Source organism: Kogia breviceps, chromosome 7, assembly GCF_026419965.1.
Source record: "Kogia breviceps isolate mKogBre1 chromosome 7, mKogBre1 haplotype 1, whole genome shotgun sequence".
Lineage (NCBI taxonomy): Eukaryota > Metazoa > Chordata > Mammalia > Artiodactyla > Physeteridae > Kogia > Kogia breviceps.
In genome coordinates, this window is record NC_081316.1 from 36,855,525 (window position 1) to 36,868,717 (window position 13,193).

Sequence of the window (13,193 nt, forward strand, 5' to 3'; positions counted from 1 at the left end):
GAAGGAAAAAGACTTGGATTTTCAGTAACTTGCCCAGCACACCTGCCCAGTATGTGAGACCCAGGTCTGCCTGATTCCAGAGTCCATGCTTATTCTTTTTCATCCCAAATCTCCTTGCCACGATGGAATGCCTCCTCCCAAAGCTCTGCCCTTAACTACATGAGGAGACAGCATTAGCACCTCCACGTCAGTCATTTTATCTTCTTCCATCTATTTCCTTATATGTAGGATAGCATAACAGTTAAGGGAATGGACTCTCGAGCCAGGCTTCCAGGGTTCAAACCCCAGTTTGTCACTTACTAGCTGTGCGACCTGAGGAAACTTACTAAACCTGTCTCTGCCTCAGTTTCCTCACCTGTGAAGTGGAAATAATAAAGATACCTGCTCCCATAGAGTTTTATGAAGATAAAACCAGTTATAGTGCAGATAAAATGTCTAAAACATTGCCCCAATGTACTGTATATGTATTTGCTATTAATATTATCTAAAAACCCAGACAGAATCAGGGACAAAGGCAATAACCCTAGGCTCTACAGCATGAGGGGGAAAGAACGAGATGTTCTTCAATGTGCCTCATATTGGCCCCCTGGCAGAGCACAGAAAATGGCATCAGGGTCCAAGTTCTCCGTGCCCTTTAATGGAATGAACAAAATATATTTCTTACTCCATAGGGTTGTTATGAGAATAAAGTGAGTTAAAACATGTAAATCACTTAGAACAGTAATTATCTTCATTTTTGTTATCAATGTTAATCATCTCTGGTAATTGTAAAGATGTCTAAAAATGCTTACCTCAAGCAACATAAAAGAACTCAGTAAATGAAAAATTAGCTGCCATGTTCTATTTGGATCCTCTGGATAAACCAAGGAAGAAAAGAATTAAGAGAAGGAAAGACACTTCTAGAATAGTGCTAAATATCCATTTCTTAAATCCCATAAAGAACTTCCAAGTGAACACCCAGCGCTCAAATCACTGCTCAACGGTAGATAATGATGTGAGAATAACAGTATGTTATAATCCTCTAGCCCCATGGACACATCCAGGCCAGCTCCCTCATTGGTCTTTCCATCTGTCCGTCCATCCACCCAACATTTATTAACCACCTACTATATGCTAGTCATCTAAGTGATAGGTGCTTAGATCCTCAGGTGAAAGATATAGCATCTCCTTCAAGAAGACAATTGAACAGACAACCACAAAGAGCAGGTTATGAGACATGCTTTCACACCTGGGAACACAAGGGACAAAAGGCACCTAATTATCTCAGTTACTTGAGTTAACAGTGAACCTGAATATTCAAGGTTACATTGCCCAGGTGGGACAATCGTCAGGTCTTCCTGGCAGACTGGACAGCTTGCATCGAAGTATAAGGCATGAAAGTACGAGGCCTCCTTGGGGCACCCCAAGTTCCAGTATGCCTGGGGTATAGAGTTTGAGTGGCCAAGTGGCAGGAGATGGTGGTAACTAGATTGTGAAGGCCCTTCTACTGTGTGCCCAAGAGTATGGAGAGGTAAATGGGGAGCCAATGATGGTTTTGAACAGAGAGGTGACCAAAGAGGTAAGAGACAGGCGTGGAGATGGCCGCCATCTTTGAAAGAGAATGTCAGCCACAATACATGCAGTGATGCTGGAGGTGCCCCCTGAATGGGAAGCAGTGGATGCTTCCTGCCCATGTTGGCCCTGGACTCTCTACTTTGTTTTAAATTCTAAGGGGCCCATGGACGTTCCTTCATTCTTTCTTGGTTTTGTAATGTGTGTACCCTTAGGGCCATGTAAAAATAGGTCCAAGGGCCCAGGGAAGAGGCAACTCAGCTGCCCAAGGATCTCAGACACTCCCCAGGCATGTGGCCGGCTTTCTGGCAGCTGTTGGGAGGGCTCAAGGTCACTGGGACTGGAAACCTGATCTTGTTACAGACAGCCTTCTCCTGGCCCAGGGAGCTCTGTGCAGAACGCAGTCGGAGGTACCTGGCGCCAGGGCTCTTCCTGGGCTTCTCAAGAGGCTGCCTTTCACTGGGGGCCACTTGCCCCTTTTTCAGCTCTTGAGTTCCCATCGACAGGTCAACTCAGGCAATCTCCAGAAATAGTCACTCTCCTCCCTTCTCACCAACTCTCAGCTAAACCCAGCTAGCTGGCTCTACTGTGTTCACGAGTGAGAAATAAGGGACTGGTGAGGTGGAGACTATTATGCCCTTTCTCTGTCACAGAAGGGACCACCACAGGCTCTCCAAATAGACAGACTTGGGTTCAAGCTCCAGCTCTGCCTCCTAGGCAAGTAGTCTGAGGCAAAAAAAACCTTTTAAAGCTCAGTCTCTGGGCTTCCCTGGTGGCGCAGTGGTTGAGAGACCACATGCCGATGCAGGGGGCACGGGTTTGTGCCCCGGTCCGGGAAGATCCCACATGCCACGGAGCAGCTGGGCCCGTGAGCCATGGCCGCTGAGTCTGCGCGTCCGGAGCCTGTGCTCCGCAACGGGAGAGACCACAGCAGCAAGAGGCCCGTGTACCGAAGGAAAAAAAAAAAAAAAGCAAGCTCAGTCTCCACGTGCAAAATACAAACAATAATTGCACCTATTCATAGGGCTGTTACTTCCCACATTTCCCGGGGGAGGAAGTACAGTTGATTAGCCAGGGCCACGGTGGTAATCCCCTCATCCAAAGGTAGGCTGGCCAGTCTTGAAACATCTATTTCTTTAAAAATACTGAGGTATCTTGAAAAACCTCATCCTATTAAGAGCTAACATCAACTGTGTGCTTCCTCTGTGCTCAGCAGCGTGCGGGCATGTCATACAGATGGTCTCATGCACACTTGAAAACCACCCTGGGAGGCAGGTGTTGTTACTAACCCCGTTACAGAGACTGGTCCCCTGAGAGCCTAAGGAACTTGCCCTGGGTCACAAGCAGCTGGCCTTCAGGGCCCATGCTCTTAGCCCTGATGCCTTGTAACCTCCAGAGGTTAGACGTGAAGGCGACCTAGTTGATGGTCTTTTCCTACAGGAAACTTAGGAGGACCAGAGAATGGGCTGGATCTATCCAGAGCTAGAACCTGACGCCTGGGTAGGGGGTCCCTAGGCTTCACCACACTGTGTATTTTCAGGGGCTGGCCTTCTGAAAGGGGGCTTCAGGGGCAAATGTGACAGTGGGGAGGGGGAGGGAAGAGGCAGGCAAAAGGGAGATGCTACGATGGCCCTCCCTGGGCTGCCTAACCCTATGTAAAGCACTAATGCAGTTTTTGTCACTTTCACATGTGGGGTGCCACATACAATTTTATTTGGGAAAAAGTGGGGGGGGGGCTTCTGCTCATGGAACAGAAGTTTGAAAACCAGTGTCCTGTCCTTCTGTGTCTAAGAGCAAATTCCTCTTGTTTTGGGAACCTAGCTGCTGGCTTTTTCCACAGGGGCCTCTGAAAGGACAGGGTGATGAGTAGACCAGTGCCATAAGCAGCAGGGGCATTGAATGTGCGGGTCTGTGGAGCCCCAGAGGCCTTTGGGATCCGTGAGCTGCTCAGAACATATGCAAAATTCCGGGGCATGTGTGATCCGGGGAGGAGAGGGCCGGTAGCTCTTCTCAGATTTCCCAAGGGTTCCACGTCCCCCAGTACCTGAATGGCTATAAAACAAATCATCATCATTGGAGAAACCACCGCTGACTGAGTGCTGACCATGTGCTATGGAGAAGGGGGGTGATGAGGTCACCTACTGCAAAGTGTTGTGGGGAGGATGAACTAAGAGGCTATTTGTGAAGCACTTAGAACGGCACCTGGCACATGGCAAACACTGTTTGGCTTTACAGCTTATTTTCATCATCATTACTGTCACCCGTCGTTATCACTTTGACTGCCTCATTAGTCCTCACAAAAACTTGATGAGGTTCGTATTATTATCAATCCCACGTTATAGAACAGGAAATAGAGCCTTCAAGAGGTTAAATAATTAGCTCAAGGCTGCAGAAGAGCAGAGAAGGAACCCGAAGTCGGCCCGTCTGGTTCCCAAGCCCAGGCAGGCCCTGGGTCTGGAAGGGTAAGGGAAGAAGGCAGGATGCCCTGAGGGCCCAGGAGGAGGTGGGTAGGCAGGTGGGCAGCACTAGGAGGCCCCAGATGACCCCCGGCCAGAGCAGAAAACAGGCCAGGGCTTTCCACTGAAAGGGCCTGAAAGGACAGGCAGCCTTCCTAACTTTGCACCTCTTCTAATCAACAACGCAAAGCCAAACCACTTAAAATAATAAGGATGAAAAAAGAAGGCCACCCCCTGCTGCTCCTTTCCTAGGCTCCAAAGTGAGCCAGCATCTTGGAGTACAGTGGGTTCAAGGCGCAAGGCAGTGGCAGCCTCAGAGTCCACTGGCTGTGCCCCAAGCAATGTTTCTCCTTCCAAACACACACGTAACCCTGTTGAACACACCACTTGAAATCCAAAAAGATGCCCCATGCGTTGCCGTGGCAATGCTAAACAGATGAAACATTTTAACCAGCTCTGACGCACATACACAAACCTATTTAAGGGCCAAACGGATGGACTTGGGGGGTGAGGAGGGGGGGGGGAATGTTGTTTCTACAGCTCCATCTCTGAGGATTTGGCCCCCAAAGCATCTATGTCAGACTGAAACAGAGCAAAGGACTCCTTCAACAGAAGCTGAGGCCAGGCTTGCTCCGGAAAGCGAAGCCACTGCCGTGCTTCTGCATTTCGGCTGCAGGCACAGTCCTGTTTTACGAGGGCCACAAGGGGGTGACAGGAGATGCCGAAGGTCCTGGCTCCGCTTCTCCCTGGGGACAGCTGCCAGCACCAGTGTCTCCTGATACGCTTGCCTACAGCCAGGGTCGGGAGGGTCGAGTGCGCCCATGAGAGTGAAAGGCCTTAAAGCACTGCGTGTATGCCTGTGAGTGCTGATATTAACAATATTAACCACCATTTCTCACATCCCATGGTTCAACTTTCATCCACAGGCGTTGATCTCCATGGGTACTTTCCTTTAGAAAACTTCACTCCAGGGTCCAATGGGGCTGTTCCCTGAGGCGCTGCCACCTGGGGAGTGACAATGAATACAGAAGACTTGGCCCAGGTCCCATGCTTCTGGGGTCTGTCGCACTCTGGTCTCTTCCATGCCCTATCCCTCACCTCGGATACAACAGGACAAAGGGTTGACACTGAGGAGAGGCCAGAAGAGTCTCACCAGACACAGGTGATGGCACACGATATAGGATCCATGAACAAATGTTGCGAAACCTTCCTCTGCAAGGTCCAGGATACCCTCAGGTAAACAGAATCTCCAGAAATGGGAATCGTCTTCCACTCATCATTCCCTGTGGTGAACCCTCTTGCCTTTCGAGACTCAACCCCTAAAAGTTATTCCTAAGCCTCCCCTTGTCCTGGGGTGGAATGGTCCCCACCGTGAGATGCACAGATGTCTATGGGAGGAGTTGCACTGTTCTAGTGTTCGAATCGTTCTCTGGTCTCCTGCCCACTCATCACTGAGCTCCCTGAGGGCAGTGACCCCATCTTGTTCAGGGGGGTACTATCCTGGTCTAGTCCAGTGCCTGGCATTAGTTGGCACTCTGTGACTGGGTGCTGACTGACAGGCTAAAAGTATATAGTGCCATGCCCATAATGTTTTTTTTTTTAATAATCTATTAATTTATTTATTTATGGCTGTGTTGGGTCTTCGTTTCTGTACGAGGGCTTTCTCTAGTTGCGGCGAGCGGGGGCCACTCTTCATCGCGGTGCGCGGGCCTCTCACTGTCGTGGCCTCTCCTGTTGCGGAGCACAGACTCCAGACGTGCAGGCTCAGTCGTTGTGGCTCACGGGCCTAGCTGCTCCGCAGCATGTGGGATCTTCCCAGACCAGGGCTCGAACCCGTGTCCCCTGCAGTAGCAGGCAGATTCTCAACCACTGAGCCACCAGGGAAGCCCGCCCATAATGTTTGTGCATCAGGGCCTCTGGAATTCTCTAGTCCATAGGCCACAGGTGTCTGCTTTCACTTCTACATCCTCTGGGAAGAGAGCAGAACTGGAAGCAGAGCCTGGAGCTCAGGAGCTGGAGAGCAGAGCTCCGGGCAGCCTGGTAGGTCAGGAGTGGGGGGGAGGGGGTACGAGACGAGGAAGAGGCACCCCATCCGTAAAACTAAAGCTCTCGTGCCTACCCACCGATTAGCTAATGAAATAATTTGCCCCTTGAAAACTGAAATAGCACCCATCCCCCCTGCTCTGAAGCGAAATTGTTTTCCTTTGTCTCCGTTATTTAAGGCCCCTGAAGATGCTCTGTGAGCGCAGTAAGTCCACACTGACGATTTTCAGTGGGGTCACAGCTACCCTCCCAGCAGGTACGCTCTCCAGTTCTCTCGCTGTGTTTCATCTTCCTTTTGCCAACATGATGCTCTCTGTACTTGTTCCCTTCTGGTCTCCTCCAAACAGGCAACATGTAGCAAACAACAACAAATCTTTATCATTGGCTGCCCTAAATAAAGCTTAATTGGGAGTTTAACCTTCTAGGAATCTAGAAATGGTGGCTCATCTGCTATGCCATCTTCCCAAATGATACTTCCCATGAGTAGAGATGCTTTAACTCTGTACGTGCTCACACACGCATACACACAGGTGTCCTATCAGCCAGAACGCCGCCTGTGCTTGTGTGTAAGCAGCACTTCCTGTGTGCCCTAGGTGAGTTCTGCGTTATGGATTTGTCATTGCTTTGTGATGTAGGTGAAAGGACAATGGCCCCGAGTTCCTTATCATTGCCTTTCTCATTTCCTACAGAATGGAATGACTGTGGTGGAGGTTTTGACATTTTCCTGGACTCACATCCTGTCTGCTGAATTATTCTCTGCCACTTTTACCACCAGACCTTGTCTGCCCACGCCCCACCCCTGAGCTGGAACTAATTACCACAGATAATTTTAGGATTTTATATTCCTGTGTTCTTAAAAAAAAAAAAAAAAAGAAAGAAAAAAAACACAGTCCATGAAGAAAAACCCAATACTTCCATAACTAAAAGAGTTATAGAGAAACCACAAAATTGCGTTAGTGCTATGTAGCATTATACATAACATATTTACATAAACTAAATTGGCACAGAAGAATCTGAGGTGACGGTATTATTTTGTAAGCTTGAAAGTGGACTTTAACAGCAAACAACTCCAACAGAAGGTACAGAAAATACAAATGCACCAAACAGAATAAAAGGTTCACTACCTTAAACTGTCAGTTGTACATATGCATTATAAGGGGCTGGGACAAACGCATCCATCTCTATCCCAGGCGGAAATACTACATCTCTTTCATGAGAAGCTATGATTGCATGTGTAAAATGCTTGCACTAAAATTAAGTCTTCTATCTTCCAAATTTTCTCAATTATTAATACACCAGACAGCTGTAGTAGCTCTGGCAAAAATAGCAGCCAAGCTCTTCCAAAAGTCAAAGCAGCCATGAGATGTCTGCATGGGGACTTTCCTATGTGAGGACTGGCTGCTCTCTGGATCAAACAAAAAGAAACAAAATCTCCAGTGGAACAACAAAAAAAGAGAAACTTGTTTCAGAATTTAACAGAAATGACATCCCCTGCCCCCAGCCAGGCACACTCGCTCCTCTTTATAATAAGAAACTTTGTGTGTCTAGATAAAAAGTTGATGAAAAGGCTATCTGTCCACTCACTGGAATAACAAACAATTCAGAAAATTAAACAGTAAACCCAAGGAAGGCCAATCACTTCAGTGTATTCTAGAATGAGGCTATCCAATTGTGTCTACTCAAAGGCAGGAGGGTGAGGTTAGAAAACAAATTATGCCTGTTTTTTAGATTTCTGGAAGCAAATTAACGTCCAGGAGAAAAGGTTGTCCTTCAGTTGCCACCTTCATATTTTAAACAGGTATTAGCGTCATCTTAACAGAGTCTGATAATATACAATCTTTGTGGAAATATTCATATTTGAAAAGCATTTCTAAGGGAAAAGCTAAGCACTCAGATTGTGTCACAATTCAATGCTCCCTGAACTCAACAGTGATCATGAATTTTCATTCAAAGATTATGTGCAGGACATGCAACAAGAACAGAATAGATTTTTAAAGATTTTTTAAAGTTATAATATCAGAGCTTAAGCATATCACCCCAGAGAGAATGTCACTTGTAAGGTTACGTTGTGAATGGTCTGGATGTGATTGGACATTTCACATTTCCTGTCACAGTTCGGATTTCACATCATTCTAACCTTTAAAGGCAATCAGACCACACGCCCCAATCTCTGATGACTGTTATGATACCATCACTCCATTTGTGCCCCAGCACCATACACAAACAGAAATTGTTGTGGGTCTTTGAGGAAAAAGCAAGAGTCGTATCAGCCCAAGTTCTAAACAAGGGTATGTCTGCACCAGTTCTGCATAACTCATTTCTAAGAGCAAGGACCATATTTCATTTTCACTGTCTCATGACCTATGTAAAAATCACAGCCATTTTCCAGTAAATGCCAACAAATGTCAGAGAAGCAAACCATGGCTATTTGGAAATGGCTGTTAGTTTATTAATATAATCCCCCAGAGTAAAGCCTGTGGTGTGAATGTTTTCAAGATGGTCAATATCATTTAGAGGCAGGGCTTACTAACATAACATAAACACTCACTGCCTGTGTACCACTTACCATTTGCGATCTGTTCTTTGGACAGCCATTGATGTCTTCAATCTTCTCATTTGCTGAAAAAAGAAACACAAGTCAGAAAAATAAATAGTTATCATAGACACTTTGAGCAGTGATGTTCAGGACCCTTGAGGCCAAGAAAATCCTAAGGCCCATACTGGGGTTTGTCCAACCAAGGCAGGAATATGAAATACTGAGACGCATCTAGCAAGCTTCAGGACTTACTCATCGAGCTGCCGCCCTCCAGGGACAGCTGGGGCAAGGTCGCTGTCATCTAAGGCAGAGACAACTGCATTGATGACAGTCTTGGAGTGATGGGGCATGGTGGAAATGTCTGGAGACTGGGAAACGGCCTGAGCTGTGCCTGTGCTTTAGGCTCTTAAAAAGGCAACTGCAACTTGCCTACAAAAGATAGGGTGCTTCAGAGTGGATCCAGCCAGCCACAACACAGCTCCTGGGGACAAAAGCCATAGATGACAGCATCTCACCCCATCTTTAGCCAGAAATGCTAAGACTGCTTTTGTCTGTCCTGATTCTATTCCCGAAGTGGTGGCCAATGGAAGAACAAGAGAGTGAGACTTTAAAAATGGAACATCCATGGTCACATAGTAAGTCCAGATTAGATCTGGAACACACACTATTGAAGTCAAAAGAGTACCTACCTACCTACTTAGGGAAGTGATAGAAAGAGGCCGTACTGAATAAGCTGGAAATCAAATAAACAACAGGGAAGAAAGGCCCAGCTTCCCATGGTGAATGTATTTCATCCTAAGTATGGAGGAATCCTTGCAAGACACAGCCCAAGACATCTGAGTTTGCAACTACAGTGCTACAAGAAAGGCAGTACGTGTAGTGGCTTGGAGGCGAAGATACCCCAGTTTGAAGCTCAGCTTTATAGCTTCTCAGCTGTGTGATCTTAGCCATGTAACACAACCTCTCTGGGCCACAGTTTCCTCATCTATAAAATGGAGCTAATACTACCTACTTCACAAGAGGAGCTGTGAGAAGACTGTATGATGCCAGTAAACTGCTTAGTGCAGTGCCTAGCACACAGTGAGTGTCCCATGTATGGTAGAGATCATTAATCCAATAATATATATTCTTATCATCTATGTAAAAACATATAAAATAAAATTTCCCTTTTTTGATGTCTCCATCTGAGTTAAGCCCAGAAACTCAGCTAGGAGTTCACAGTGAAGAATTACGGACTTGCCTCCTCTGTGAAGCCTTTATGAGATTCCTGCCCAATCCTATGTCCCTTTACTGCATGCCCCCTCCCCCAGAAGGGTAAGTCCCACTAGGTCTCTCTGCTCTCCCAGCACCCTGGACTTGCCTCTACTTTACTTTTAATCACCTAATGTGTAACTCCTTTTCTTGTCTCCCCCAGCTACGCAGACATGTAGATTTTGTTTTTCACACTTGTATCCTTAGGGCTCAACAAGTATTTGCAAAATTGCATTAAAAAAAAAATATATATATATATATCACACCAGATTTCAATGATTATGACACCTAAAACTTCCATGAAGAAAAAAGACATTGAAAAGTGTCTGAAAAGGATAACAGACTCAAAGTGTCCCAGGACACTAAGGTTTTAGAACACCTGAACCTAAATATAGCTCACCATTACCTCAATTGGGTTTTTTTCCTCTAGTGTTTCTATCTTAAGAAGTAAAAAATAAGAAAGCAAGCTAGTGGCAGGAAATTATTTAAAAATCTAATTACCAGAGACAGCCTCGTTAGTATACATTCAGCCTGATCTACACCTTCTTTAGAACTGGCCCAAAGTAATAGATATTCAGGCTTATGACCCACCTGGGAAGACCTCGGTCTTCAGAGAGCCAATTGAGTCTTCTCAGCTCTTAAGAACACTGGGATAGGCATTTTAGGAAGCTTCCTCCACCTGCTTTTCCCTATTCCCAAAAGAGGTGCCATAAAGCCTTCAAAAAGCACGTAAAGGATGCCCAGTGAATGGGATAATTCACGGATGTTTGTTCTTCAGTTCACCAGAAAATACAATTAGCCAGAATGTGTCACTAGCAGGTAAACTCCACAAAAACAAGGATTTTCATCTGCTTTGTTTTCTACTATAACCCTAGAGCTTAGCACAGTGCCTGACACACAGCAGCCACTCACTATGTATTTGTTGAGGGGAACTAAGCAGTATTCTGAACATTCCAATGAATCAAAGTTTTACTGTCTATTTTGAGGCAGCTACTCTTTCACTTGTATATATAAATGTATGTACTGAAGGTGGAAAAAAAGAAAGATCCTTGACAAATGGCACACCTTCATACATGGGAAATTATGGCAGGCTTGCACTCTGACCTTGGATTTTGATACACAACACTGATATGGCTTTTGAGAATCAAGGCCACTCAAGGTATCTTCCAGTTGGATACTCATGATGGCCAAAGTCATACGTCACTGGACTCTGATCAACACCCAGTTCTTTAGTGCTCATTAAAGTGAAGGATGGATAACTATGATCTTGAGAAGTCATTTTAAAGATTATTTATATACCTTCTGGATAAACAAAACCAAGGGACTTGGTCTAATTATCCCTCTAATTCTTTCTCATGGTCTGTCACCTAAACCACAGTCAGGTGCTCCTTGAATTCATTAGGCTCCTATAAGCCTAATGCTGCCATTTTACAACATTCAAAATAAACCAATGGGGTGAAGCCTATTCATGACCCTCTAAAGAAAATATGGGAAGAGATCAAATGACTCAGCCCAAACTCAAAATAAATGTTTAATAAAAATGCAAAAAAGTCTGGACCTCCTAGTTTCCAATTTCATGTAATTTAAATACTTCTCCTTCAACTTAACTTCTCAAGAATTTCTGTGGTTGTCATAAATACTTAGAGCAATACTAGCAGCTCTGATTCTGCTGGTTAGGAGGAAGAAGAGCTTGGTCCTCAGAACTGAATTTATTAACTCGGGGTAGGGGGTCTTTGGCTACAGCCCCAGAGAAGATAACCAGAGAAGCAAAGGCATTTGTCCCCCAAAGTCTTCAACTGCCAACTTCAATTGGCATCCTGAAGTGCCAATGGTAATTTATTCATTCCAGCAATCTCTAATGTGGTGACCTGTCTGCACACAAGGTGACAAGTTAGTAACTGGAAAGCATCAGTGCACTTTGAGAAGAATGGAATCAAGCTCATCACTTCTCAAAAGACCTCCTTGGAAGGGTTCCAAGCATTTCAACAGCCCAAGGATCTATGCATGGCATCAATGCATGTGCAGGGCAGCTGGCAGCCCTGCCAACGTCTGGCACAATTGGCTGCCCTCACTGAAAGGCAGATGACTTACCCAAGGCCACGCCATGGTAGCAGGTCATCAACAGAAAGAAGGTAGAGTCCTGCGTGTTGCCTGAATTTCCTGCTTGTGCTGAGAGGCAGCCCAGATGGTGGGAAAGTGAGCAGCTCTCACCCCCTCTCTGTCTTGGCTTCCTCCTTCTCTCCAAGCCTCTTTTTGTTTATCCTGCTTCCCTCCCTCTCTCTCTCCTCTTTCCTCCCTTTCTCCCGCCCCTTCTCTCCTTCGCTCACTCCAACCCCTTCTGGCATCCTCCCTGAGTGACAGCAATGTAAGCAGGAGGAGGGAGGCCTGTCTCTCCCTCTTGATTCATGCTGTTTACCCTGGCCTCGTAAACCTTTCTAATAACTCACGGACATGGCACCGTGATGGTCTGGCAGGCAACTGCCGGCTTCGGGCAGCTCATGACTCAAGAAGATAATCATACTAATAAGAGGCTGAACACAGACACCCAACCCTCAGTCACTAAAGCAAGGGCACTAAGAGGCAGCAGCAAAAGGTCTATTTTCTGCCTAATGGGCAGAAGGCAATGACGGAAAAGTGTGGGCCCCAAGATATCCCACTATCTGGTAAGACCAGCCCTAGGATGGATGGATAAAGAGATGGCTAGACCCTAGGGCCCATCTGGGCTAGATGCAGACTTAGGTAGGAGCAATGTCTGTGAAAAGCATCTAAGGTTTTCCTTCATGTGACACATCTTAGCTTTTAAAGGATTCCAACTCTCCATCATTAGAAATAGTAGAGGAGGTAGTAAGATCCCCAAGCTGAAAACCGACTCTTCAATCAGTGGCCTTTGTTCCTTAGGTTAAAGCCCAGAATTCACTGCCCTGTACCTGGTAGCCTGGCCTTATTTTGCCTTGTTGAGCCCGACTCTCTATCCTCCAGTCTTTCTATGCATTATTTCCTCCACCAGGAAAGCCCTCCCTGACCACTTTACCAAGCTAACTCCAAATTTGAGGTCTTAGCTTATAGATAAATTCCTTGAGGAAACGTTCCCTGGTTCCTACCCTCCTAATCCAGCCCCCCAGCTCCCCAGTCATGGGTCAGGCCTCAGAGCACATGGATCCTTAATCATTATGCATAATATTCCTCCCTCCCAGGCCTAGGAACAGGTTGTCCATTAAAAGGACAATCTCCCTGACTGCAAAGTTTGATGGACCTTCATTTAGATGTGTTCTTTTTAACTATTTTGAAGTAACTTCAAACCTACAGAAAAGTTACAGGAACAGTACAGAGAATTCCCGTATAGCATCACCCATTCT

The 13,193-nt window shown here is 46.0% G+C and overlaps 1 protein-coding gene across 11 annotated transcripts in view; it reads right to left on the minus strand.

Annotated features, from left to right (window-relative positions):
• Nucleotides 1–13,193, minus strand: part of NAV2 (neuron navigator 2) — a 764,629-nt gene that overhangs the window by 260,882 nt on the left and 490,554 nt on the right. For 10 of the 11 annotated variants that reach the window (XR_010841345.1, XM_067038097.1, XM_067038101.1 and 7 more), the window contains exon 3: nucleotides 8,617–8,669. Coding sequence is in view for 9 of the 11 variants with exons in the window: in XM_067038097.1 (XP_066894198.1) it covers nucleotides 8,617–8,669 (53 nt within the window). In the remaining 2 variants the exon portion in view is untranslated. Of the gene's footprint in view, nucleotides 1–8,616; nucleotides 8,670–13,193 lie in introns of those variants that run through there. The other variant, XM_067038103.1, reaches the window with a different exon arrangement.